The sequence below is a fragment of the Amblyraja radiata genome, chromosome 22, assembly GCF_010909765.2.
Source record: "Amblyraja radiata isolate CabotCenter1 chromosome 22, sAmbRad1.1.pri, whole genome shotgun sequence".
Classification (NCBI taxonomy): domain Eukaryota; kingdom Metazoa; phylum Chordata; class Chondrichthyes; order Rajiformes; family Rajidae; genus Amblyraja; species Amblyraja radiata.
The window spans coordinates 17,489,839-17,502,252 of NC_045977.1; the positions used below are offsets into that span (position 1 = coordinate 17,489,839).

The 12,414-nt window shown below is 43.9% G+C and overlaps 1 protein-coding gene across 1 annotated transcript in view; it reads left to right on the top strand.

Moving 5' to 3' along the window:
• cacna1h (calcium voltage-gated channel subunit alpha1 H) overlaps nt 1–12,414 on the top strand; it is a 167,904-nt gene that overhangs the window by 125,349 nt on the left and 30,141 nt on the right. The window contains exons 23-25 of the mRNA XM_033040491.1: nt 565–757; nt 7,976–8,127; nt 11,846–11,955. Of these exons, the coding sequence (XP_032896382.1) occupies nt 565–757; nt 7,976–8,127; nt 11,846–11,955 (455 nt within the window). The remainder of the gene's footprint in view (nt 1–564; nt 758–7,975; nt 8,128–11,845; nt 11,956–12,414) is intronic.

A 12,414-nucleotide genomic window follows, 5' to 3' on the forward strand; every position in this document is an offset into this window, starting at 1 on the left:
TTCGATCACGACTGGTCTATGTTTCCCTCTCAACCCCATTCTCCTGCCTTCTCCCCGTAACCTATGACGCCCTTACCAATCACGAACGTATCAATCTCTTCTTTAAAAATACCCGATGACCTGGCCTCCACAGCCGTCTGTAGCAATGAATTCCACAGATTCACCACCCTCTAGCAACATCAATTCCTCCTCATCTTCTTTCTAGAGGTACGTCTTTTTATTCTGAGGGTACATCCTCCCCACATGAACTCTACCCCTGCCTTTCACTATTCGGTAAGTTTCAATGAGATCTCCCCTAAACCCCAGTGAGTGCAGGCCCAGAACCATCAAATACCCAATGTCTTGGCCTCCACCGCTGTCTGTGGCAATGAATTCCCCAGGTGGAGGGCACAACTGTGGGATTTAGGATTGGTTTAGTTTAGTTTATTGTCACCGAGGTACAGTGAAAGATTTATGGTGGGGTTTTGCTGAGTGCCGGCACATGCTGCATAGGCTAAACGGCCTCCCTCGAGCGGAATGCCACATGGCCAGACGTCCTAACTCTGTCCTTTGCCTCTCTCACAGCCCCAGAGGAACCACAACCCCTGGATGCTCCTGTACTTCATCTCCTTCCTGCTCATCGTCAGCTTCTTTGTGCTCAACATGTTCGTGGGTGTGGTGGTGGAGAACTTCCACAAGTGCCGGCAGCACCAGGAGGCCGAGGAGACCCGGAGGCGGGAGGAGAAACGCCTGCGCCGGCTGGAGAAAAAGCGCAGGAGTAAGGAACTGTGCCTAGCTGGTCGGTAGAACGTTTAGTCTTTCTGAGCCGTGCCTGCTTCCAAACTGGGAAGGATTTGCGACCCCTCCCTTTCCCCATAGCATGCCATGCACGTCGAGTCCACCTTGCATGAGGATCTACGAAGGCTGGTTGCATTGCAATTTTATTTTGAAGAATTTTTTTCCAAACATGATGAAAAAAATTCCTGACCCTTTCAGACAAAATATAGCCCGCATTTCTGGTGGGACTAAGGGTGGGCCGAGATACAGTGGTTTAGAAGCGATGTGGGTCAAATATTGGCAAATAGAACTAGCCAACTAGGTGGCTATCTTGGTCGGCATGGGCAACTGGGGCCGAAGGGTCTGATTTCTATATTGTATAGCTCTATCCTTTAATAATGTGTACTTTGAAAAAAATCTACAGATACTCTCCGACGTACGCAAAAGGCGACTTACATAAACTCACACTTACCTAAACAATTCTGGCAGTTTATCATTTCCGCAACACTGTACGATCACTCAAGTTTGCATCGAAAACAAGTGGCGGCGCTGTTACCCAGAAGATCGTGTGCCGCTGAAAGTGCCCCAATGGTTCATGTTCATAAATCATAGCTGCAGAATTAGGCAATTTGGCCCTTCAAGTCTGCTCTGCCATTTCATTCTATCCTTCCCCTTCAACCCCATTCTCCTGCCTTCTCCTCATATCCTTCAACAACAGTACTAATCAAGAATCTGTCAACCATCGTTTTAAAAATACCCAATTAACAACTTGGATGAAAATCAATGATTTGTTTGGAAATGTGTAACAGTGGTAACAACAAACCTCAAGCCATCAATGGCGGCGTGCTTACCCAGAAGGCCGCGTGCTGCAGAAAGTGCCCTGGGTGTATCCAGATGCTGCTGAGACAGTTTATACTCTCCGTGACTCACACAAAGTGTTGGAGTTGGAGTAACTCAGCGGGCCAGGCAGCATCTCTGGAGAACACAGGATAGATAATGTTTCAGGTCAAGACCTTTCTTCAGACTCAGTGAGTTATGTCAGGCAGGGGATAGGCATGGTGATTCTGACTTACGTAAAATCTGACATATGTAAGAGTTCACAGTACGTAATCCTTGCGTCCGGGAGTGCCTGTATTAATTAGTACTAATACTAATTAAAAATCGGTCCATTGCTTGTTTCAATCTATTTGCGAAAGTGTACTTATAGAACAACTTATTTGAGGAAGAAGAAACCAGTCTCTCGGTAGTTGAGATGGAAGAAAGGTCTTGACATGAAACGTCACCCATTCCTTCTCTCCAGAGATGCTGCCTGTCCTGCTGAGTTACTAGCATCTGCAGTTCCTTCCTACACATCTGGATAGTTGAGATCGTTCTCATCTCCCCCAAATAAATAATTCTACAACCACACTTTCTCAAATACATTAAAACGTGGAATGAACCATTTTTTAAATAGATTCTTCCCAAAGTATAAATTATCAAGGCATACAATACGGTAAACAGGCCCTTCGGCCCAACTCATCCATGCCGACCAAGATGCCCAAGTAAGCTAATCCCATTTGCCTGCATTTGACCAACATTCCTTCTGAACTTTTCCCATCCGCATACAGTCCAGCAGTCTTTTCCCCGATTGCCATTTGTAGGAAAATCAACATAACATAGCACATATTTCATGAGGATATAGGGAAACGGAGAAAGGAAGCTTGATTGTAAAAACATTTTGTTTTCCATTGTACACTTGCCACGAGCACTCATTGTGAGCGGTCCCAAGGTTTTGGTTGAATGCGGCAGACTCAGAAAGATGTGTAGTGTGTGCTGTACATTTAGTCCTGTCTTGATGTTGTAACCTGTTTATCAATCAATAAAGTGCAGGTACTGTGGCTGGAGGGAGTATGTCTTGTTATAACTCTGCTCACGGTTTAGCTGAAGAATTGTGAAATTCATTCATGTATTACCCTCTCCTGATATAATGATCCTCAACCTCTCACAGCCAAGAGGCTACGATCTACAGTTCAATGTTCAATGAGTCATTGGTATGTTATTGTCACATGTACCTAGGTACAGTGAAATTCTTTGTTTTCAATACAATCCGATGAAATCATATTATAGATAAGCACAATTGTAGATAAAAGTACAAAAGTGCAACAATTGTAGTGTAAGAATAGTAGACTTCACCGAGACAGTACACAAATAGTCGCCATGGTTCTGGTGCTAACTTGTGCCCATCATATTTCAAAGTTCTTAATGGTACAGAGTCTTATCTTGGCCTTAAAGGCCCATTGTCCTGGTGGTGGCACTGGGTCAGTGTTGCAGGGGTCGGCCTGGCCCGGCGGTACTGTCAGTGACCCCCACCACTGCTCCGCACTCCATGCTGCTGGAGGCCACATCTGATCTGCTCGCTTGGCCACAGTTAGCAGTTGTGCTGTTCATAGAAACATAGAGAATAAGTGCAGGAGTAGGCCATTCGGCCCTTCGAGCCAGCACCTCTACTCAATATGATCATGGCTGATTATCCAAAATCAATACCCCGTTCTGGCTTTTTCCCCCATATTCCTTGATTCCCTTACTAAGTCTCTAAATTTAAGTCTCTCAGAACAACTTAGCTAAGCTGTCAATTTTGATCCTTTCCTTAAGAAAACAGAGAAGTCTGCAAATACTCAACAGGTCAGTCAGACTAGTGTAAAGAAAAGATCGATGGTCTGTATGGGCTCGGCGGGCCGAATGGCCAGTTTCCATGATGTAACTCTAAACTAAACTCCGTTGATTAAAAAGGCACAAAGTGCTGGAGTAACTCAACAGGTCAGGCAGCATCTCTGGAGAATGTGGATAGGTGACATTTCATGTTGAGACCCTCACCCAAAACATCACTTACCCACTTTCTCCAGAGATGCTGCCTGACCTGCTGAGTTACTCCACCACTTTGTTCTTTTTTTTTGTAAACTAGCATCTGTAATTCATTGTTTCTAAATACCATTAAAGTCTCTCATCTCTCAGGAACAGTTGACCACCCCCTGGCCACAAAACTATCCCACAAAGCTAATTAAAACTGGCTTTGTGTCACCAACTTGGTGCATTTGAGATTATTGGGCCTTATTTGCCTGCTTATACTTTAACCAACTCCCTCACCTTTGCCAGATATTTCATTTGTATCATTAACAGAAAAGGGTATTAAACTGGTTTGTAGACTGCAGAGGATTAACATGTATAGTTACAGCGTGAAAATTAACTATGAAATTGATAATAATAAAATAATAACAATGAATAGATGTACAACAGTTTCTTCCCAGCTGTTATCAGGCAACTGAATCATCCTCTCTCCAACTAGAGAGCGGTCCTGAGCTACCATATACCTTATTGGAAACTCTCGGACTACATTTTATCCGTCTTTACTGGACTTTATCTTGCACGATACATTATTCCCTTTATCCAGTATCTATACGGCCCTATGTGTAGGAAGGAACTCCAGATGCTGGTTTAAACCGAAGATAGACACAACAAGCTGGAGTAACTCAGCGGGACAGGCAGCATCTCTGGAGAGAAGGAATCGGTGATGTTTCGAGTCGAGACCCTTATCCAGTATCTATAAACTGTGGACAGCTTGAATATAATCATGTATAGTTTTTCCGCTGATTGTCTAGCTTGCAAAAAAAAAAGTGGTTCGTTGTACCTCTTGTACGCGTGACAATGAACTAACATAAACTAAACTAAACTGAAAAACAAAACTAAATTTATTTACGATGACAGATAATGAATATAACTATTATGTCAATAAAATGCTCATTTATGACTGGCCAAAAAAACCCTTACTACTTCTTGCCTGAAGTGGGAAGAATTAAATTAATAAGAGCAACAACAAACCTAAATGTTACAGCGGACATTTTAACAACAGGGAAGAATGAAACACCTTTGAGATGAACAAGGGAGAAAGTAGGATCTACTTGTAGGATCTACAAGTGAGAAAGTAGATCAAAGTATCACTGGCATATTTTAGAGTGGCAGCCTGTTACAATGACATATGATACCAGATGAAGGTCTCAACCCGAAATATCGACTGTCCATTTCTCTCCACAGATGTTTAGTTTAGTTGTGTTTATTGTCACGTATACTGTGCTACAGTGAAAAGCTTGTTGTAGCGTGCTGTTCAGTCAGCGGAAAGACTATACATGATCTGCACCGAATTTTACAATTCAGTGTACAGATACAGGATAAAGGGAATAACATCCAGTAAAGATAAAGTCCAGTAAAGTCTGATCAAAGATAGTCCAAGGGTCTCCAATGAGGTAGATGGCAGATCAGGACTGCTCTCTAGTTATTGATAGGGTGGTTTAGTTGCCTGATATCTAGTTGTCTGGGATAAAACTGTCCCGGAATCTGGAGGTGTACATTTTCACACTTATGTACTTTTGACTGATGGGAGAGGGAAGAAGAGGGAGTGACCGGGGTGAGACTGGTCCTTGATTATGCTGGTGGGCTTGCCTAGGCAGTGTGAAGTGTAAATGGAGTCAATGGAAGGGAGGTTGGTTTGTGTGATGGTCTGGGCTGTGTCCACAATTCTCTACAATTTCTTGCGGACTTGGATGCAGCTGTTCCCAAACCATGCTGTGATGCATCCTGATGAAATATAATTGTTGGGAACATGCCAAACGTCTTAAGCCTTCTAAGGAAGTAGAGGCATTGGTGTGCTTTTTTGGCCATTGGTTTGATATGGGTAGTCCAGGAGAAGTTGCTGGTGATATTTACGACGAGGAACTTGAAGCTTTCAATCATATCTACTTTCGCACCATCAATGTATAACAGGGATAGACACAAAATGCTGGAGTAACTCAGTGGGACAGGCAGCATCTCTGGAGAGAAGGAATGGGTGACGTTTCGGATCGAGACCCTTCTTCAGACTGAGGCTTTGTTGCGTGCTATTCAGTCAGCAGAAAGACAATACATGATTACGTCTGAAAAAAGGTCTCGACCCGAAACGTCACCCATTCCTTCACTCCAGAGATGCTGTCTGTGTGGCTCAGTTACTCCAGCTTTTTGTGTCTATCTTGGTTTAAACCAGCATCTGCAGTTCCTTCCTGCACAATGTATAACAGGGTATGTGTAGCGCTTCGCTTTCTGAAGTCGATCACTACCTCCTTTGTCTTGCTGACATTGGAGAGAAAGCTTTTTGTCTTGATACCAGGTCACGAGATTCTCAATCTCCTGCTTGACCTGTTGAGGTCTTCCAGCCCACTCTTGGTTGGCCACATGGTACGAGCAAGTCAGGTACTTCAGTAATGAAAAGGGAGTGCAAAAATTCTTCATAGTTATGCGTTAAAAATAGACACTGAGGTGGGAAGGGATAAGTTTCTTCGATTGGCGTTGCGAGTTTTGCAGCATTGTTTTCTGTTCTCTCAGCTATGACTTCCCTCAGGAAAATCTCTCCTGACCTAGCACTGTGCAATGCAACAGTGCATGGTAAATGGCATGTGTTAATGCAAAAAAACAAGCATGCAGGATGTGCATGGCATTTTTCTTAATACTTTCAGTGGAACAAGTTTGACCCAGATCGTGACCAAGATATACTTGTGACTGTCGGCACGCCTTTAGTATGTTTAAGACCTTTATCGTTGTCTTTGTCCCGAAATTTTGCAACAAAGATTTTTTGAATGACCAACGTTAATTTGGTAAATATTAATGTGAATAACAATTATTGGCTTCTCATGTCACTATTATATTATATATACACATATATAATATATGAGAGGCACGATGTTGCATGTGTGGAGTTTTACCACTGACACTTTCATTTCTATGATTTTTCGAAACATTCATCCTCTCGCTGTGAATCATGGGCTCAGATGTTCCTGTGTATTTGGAGACAAGACAAGAGACATTGTCACATGCACCATTTATTTGGTACAGTGAAATTTGTGGTCACCATACAGACACAGAACACGATAGGTGGAGGAGGTGTTAAACTCATTGGCCATGCATTGTGTGTAGATTCCCTGCTGTTCACTTGGAGGTTAGGATGCTCAGAGGTGATGTGCCACACCTGGTAGCATCATTCCCCTAGAACATAGAACATGGAACAGTACAGCACAGGAATGGCCCCTTCTGCCCACAATGTTTCTGCCGAACATGATGCCTAGTTAAACTGATCTCATCTGCGTGTACATGGTCCATATCCCTCTATTCCCTCCATTTCCATGTGCCTATCCAAAAACCTCTGAAACACTATTTAATTATTATATCTGCCTCCACCACCACTCATGGCATTGCGTTCCAGGCCCCCTCCACTCTCTGTATAAAAACACTTGCCCTGCACATCTCCATTAGACTTTTCCCCTCTCACCTTATAGATATACCCACTAGTGTTGGACATTTACATTCTGGCAAAAATGTTCTGACTGTCTACCCTATCTATGCCTCTCATAATTCTATATACTTCTATCAAGTCTACCATCAATCTCTGACGTTCCGGAGAAAACTATCCAAATGTCTTCAACCTCTCCCTGTAGCTGAAATCCTTTAATCCAGGCAGCATTGTGGTAAATTTCCTCTGCACCCTCTCAAAAGCCTCCACATCTTTCCTGTAATGGGGCGACCAAAACTAATCCTCCTTCTCACACTCTCTGGTATTTCCCACCTTGGTGATTTAAAAAAGATCGTAGTCTGGTCATGGGAATATCAGCGACAAGTTACAATTAAACTCTGGGCGTTCTGGTCTGTTTCACAGTGAGAAATGGCCTATGTTACAAATCACATCTAGTCAACCAGAACGTGATATTATTTGAGAATGAGCTGAGTCATATTTTTACTTCAAAAAACACAAAGTGAGAGAGTAACTCAGCATATCAGGCAGAACCGCTGGAGAGTACGGAGAGGCGACGTTATGGCCCAGACTAGTTTAGTTTAGTACAGTTTGTATATTGTCGCATGTAATGAGATGCAGTGAAAAGCTTCTTTCGTTGCGTGTTATGCAGAGAACAGTCTGAAGAAGGGTCCCGACCCTAAAACGTCACCTGTACATGTTCTCCAGAGATGCTGCCTGGTCTGCTGGGTTAGTCCAAACACTTTGTGCTTTTTTGTTCACGATTCCAGCATCTGAAGTTCCTTGTGTCTGTAATTTGATGTGATCAGTTTTACATAGCATAACACGTGCGTATATGTGAAGGTAAAGGTTTATTATTTACCCTCTGGAATGTAATTAAGTTTCTGTTCTTTGCTCTTGTCTCCTCTGCAGAAGCTCAACGTAGACCATATTACGCTGACTATTCCCCCACTCGACTTTACATCCATAAATTGTGCACCAACCACTATTTGGACCTGTTCATCACATTCATCATTGGCATCAATGTCATCACCATGTCAATGGAGCACTATCACCAACCAATTGTAAGTGGACCAACACCCATGGCCTTCTTTAAAAATGCTTCTCATTGCCCATGACCACCACCGATTTTCTGGCAACTGGTGGTCTACCCACCCCTTTAATCCAGACTAACCCCCCCCCCCTCCCGGAAGTCCCCCCAAAAACACGGTGCCTAGACCCGGTGAGGCGTCCGATCACGACCAACTTCCACGGCCGATCGGCGGGTTGAATTTGCCACCTGCGGTCGAGGACTGGGATTCCCATCGCCGACTTACATGGCCGACTTTGTGGCCGGTATCTTGGCCCTTACACCCCCCCCCCCCCCCAAAGACGTGGCCTTGGTTGGTCCGGCAAAATGGATAATCCAGAGAGACTCTGGAACCAAGGGTGCCGGAAAATCGGTGGTGGCCCTGAACAACATTCCAGTTTCATTAATAAAGATGGTAAAGTAGCACAGTGATGCCATCATAACGCTTCATAGTTCAACTTCCAATAAGTGCATGTTTTAAAAGAAATGTTTCTCTTTGTGAATTTTATTTTATTACGATTATCAGCAATTGGAGCAGGATCGTATGATCATAAGAGCAGAATTAGGCCATTCGGCCCATTGAGTCTGCTCTGACATTCAATCATGGCTGGCATATTTTACCCTTTCAATCCCATTCTCCAGCCTTCACCCTGAAACCTTTGGCACCGTTCCTAATCAAGAACCTATCACTGCCTTAAAAATACCCATTGACAGCCTCCATCACCGTCTGTGGCAAAGAGTTCCACAGATTCACCATTCTGTGGATAAAGAAATTCCTCCTCGTCTCCATTCTAAAGGTACATCCTTTTATTCTGAGGCTATGCCCTCTGTTCCGAGACTCTCCCATTAGTGGAAACATCCTCTCCACATCCACTCTATCTAGGCCTTTCAGTAGAAATGTGGCCCTTCAAGCTTTCTGCAAATTTAATCAAATTTCATCAAAATGGCAGATGTATTGATCCTGGAATCAACTCCATCCCATAACCCTTGATGCCCCCTCAGGTCAAATTTCTATCCATCTCAACCTTAAATAGATTCAATGATTCAGCCTCCATGACTCCCTCAGTGTTGAAGAACTCCAGAGATTCAATTCAGCCCTCATCACAAGATGAAGGAAGAAATCTCTCCTCATCTCAGTCCTAAATGGTTCCTTTGAGAACCTGACAGATAACTTGGGAACCTGAGGGGTACCTTTTTCACACAAAGGTTGGTGTGTGTATGGAATGAGCTGCTGGAGGAGGTAGGTACTATCGCAACTTTTAAGTAATATTTAGATAGGTACGTGGATTGGTGAGGTTTAGAGGGATATTGGCCAAACACAAGCAGGTGGGACATAGTGTAGATGGGACATGTTGGTCAGTGTGGGCACGTTGGGCCGAAAGGCCTATTTCCAAGCGGCATGATTCTATGATTATGACTTTAAATGGGTGGAAGCTATAACTCCTGTTTCTAGATTCCACGGTAAGAGCAAATATAATTCAGCATCTGGAAAAGAGTAAAGGGGCTGTCCCACTGCGGTGACCTAATCCGCGAGTTCAGAAGAGTTTGCCCTCGACTCATACTCACAGCATGGTCATCACAAGGTCCTAGGAGGTCTTTGTAACTCTCCTTCATGCTTGAGAGTAGTCGCCGCGTACTCGAGACCTCAGCTAGGTCGCGGCGTATTCTTCAACATGCTGAAAAATGCCCGTGAGTAACAAAATCGATATTTTTTTACTCATAGGTTTAGTCGAAGTAGGTCGTAGTAGGTCGGCATGTTAATTGTAGGTAATCGAGGGTAGTCGAAAGTAATCGAATGTAGTCGTATATAGTCTTCAACATAATCGAAGGGAGGTCGAAGGAGATCGAAGGATCGTCTTCACTCTCCACTATTCGGTGTCCAATTTTCCCATAGTTAGTCGAAGCTAATCTTTAACATAGTCGAAGGAGGTCTTCAACATGACACCTTTTCAAACTCTCCTAAACTCTTCTAAACTCGCCAATTAGGTCACCCCAGTGGGACAGCCCCTTAAATGCCAGGGTGTTAAAAACTTACATTTTAGAGGCTTGGTTACGAATTACCAGGTCAAGTGACTAAAGACGGATCATGACCCGAAACATCGTCTGTGTGTTCCCTCCACAGATGCTGCCTGACCCACTGATTACCCATGTTGTGTTTTCCCTGGGCCTACTGTATAGGTAGGGTTCATAGGGCTTAGAGTCATGGTGTCATGCAGCAAAGAAACAGGCCTTTCAGCCCAACTCATCCATGCTGACCAAGATGCCCCATCTAAATTCGTCTCATTTCCCTGCATTTATAAAACTGATATAGAGGTTAACTAGACTGATGCCTCAGACGTACCTTTCTAATCTCACTGTAGCGCCTTGGAAAAGTACTAGGACATAGAACAGTACAGCACAGGAAGTGGACTTTTGGCCCACAATGTCTGTGTCAAACATGGTGCCAAGTTAAACTGATCTCTAATTTCCCTGTACATGATCCATATCACTCTATTCCCTACACTTCCATGTTCCCATCTAAAAGCCTCTTAAACCCTGCTATTCTCTCTGCCTCCTCTACCACCCCGGCAATGCGTTCTGGGCCCACACCACTCTGTGTAAAAAAACGTGCCCTGCACGTCACCATTACTGGCAACATAAGATGGTTACAGACTGTTAACATAAAGACAATCTTCCAGCCCATCAGTGTAGACAATGAAATTCTTGCTTTGCTTCAGCACACAGAACATAGTAGGCATTTGCTACAAAACAGATAAGTGTGTCCATATACCATGATATAAATATATACACAATATATATAAATATATACACACATGAATAAATATATTTTATGGTATATGGACACACTTATCTGTTTTGTAGTAAATGCCTACTATGTTCTGTGTGCTGAAGCAAAGCAAGAATTTCATTGTCCTATACAGGGACACATGACAATAAATTCACTTGAACTTGAACTTGGACTAGTTTGAATTTACATTGCCGAGAGTATACGCCCCCTCTTTTTGCAGGGTAGCTCATTATTAATGTCACAAAATTATATTGGGACGGCACAGCGGCACAGCTGCCTTACAGCGCCAGAGACCCGAGTTCGATGCTGACCACGGGTGCTGTCTGTACGGAGTTTGAACGTTCTCCCTGTGACCTGCGTGGGTTTTCACCAGGTACTCCGGTTCCCTCCCACACTCCAAAGATGTGCAAGTTTGTAGGTTATCTCTAGCTCCCCTTTCCCGTGACCCTCAGTCTGCAGAAGGGTCTCAACCCGAAACATCACCTATTCCTTTTCTCCAGGAATGCTGCCTGTCCCGCTGAGTTACTCCAGCATTTTGTGTCCCTCTTCGGGGTATCTGCAGTTCCTTCCTACACAGGTTAGTAGGTTAATTGGCTTCGGTAAGTTGTGTAAAAAAATTGTCCCCAGTGTGTAGGATAGCGTTAGTATACAAGGACTCGGTGGGCCGAAGGGCCTGTTTCCGCACAGTATCTCCAAAGTCTATACCTTTGGGTATTATAAATAAGATGTCCATTTGCTCTCTTGGAAAATTTGGGACTGACGAAAATCACATTGTACATTTTGCCAGGGGAGTCATTTGATTGCTGATGTAACATGCTTTTGTCTGACTGAGAAATGTTAATAATCGATGTGTTATATCCCACTAGGCACAATAATTTGCTGTTAGTATGCTAACAATGTCTTTTCCATCCCTTGTTCTCCTCAGTCCCTTGAAGAGGCTCTGAAGTATTGTAACTACGTGTTCACCATTGTCTTTGTTTTTGAATCTATTCTCAAGCTCATTGCCTTCGGCATCAGGAGATTCTTTAAAGACAGGTGGGTCACAGTGTTTTGTTCTCTCCTCCCTGCTTCTACACCATGTTCCCAGGTTTAGATTTTTAGTTTAGCGATACAGCGCGGAAACAGGCCGTTAAGCCCACTGAGTCCGCGCCGACCAACGATCCCCGTACACTAGCGCTATCCTACACACACTAGGGACAATTTACAATTTTACCGAAGCCCATTAACCTACAAACATGCACGTCTTTGCAGTGTGGGAGGAAACCGGAGCACCCGGAGAAAACCCGCAAAGTCATAGGGAGAATGTTCAGACTCTGTACAGACAGCACCTGAGGTCAGGATCGAACTCGGGTCTGAGGCGCTGTAAGGCAGCGACTCTACCGCTGTGACACTGTGCTGTGCGGTGATAAATGTTTTACAGATGTCCATTAGTCAATTTTGTCCATAGGTCGGAAAATACCCAAGAATCAAAGGGAAGCACAGTGACGCAGCTGG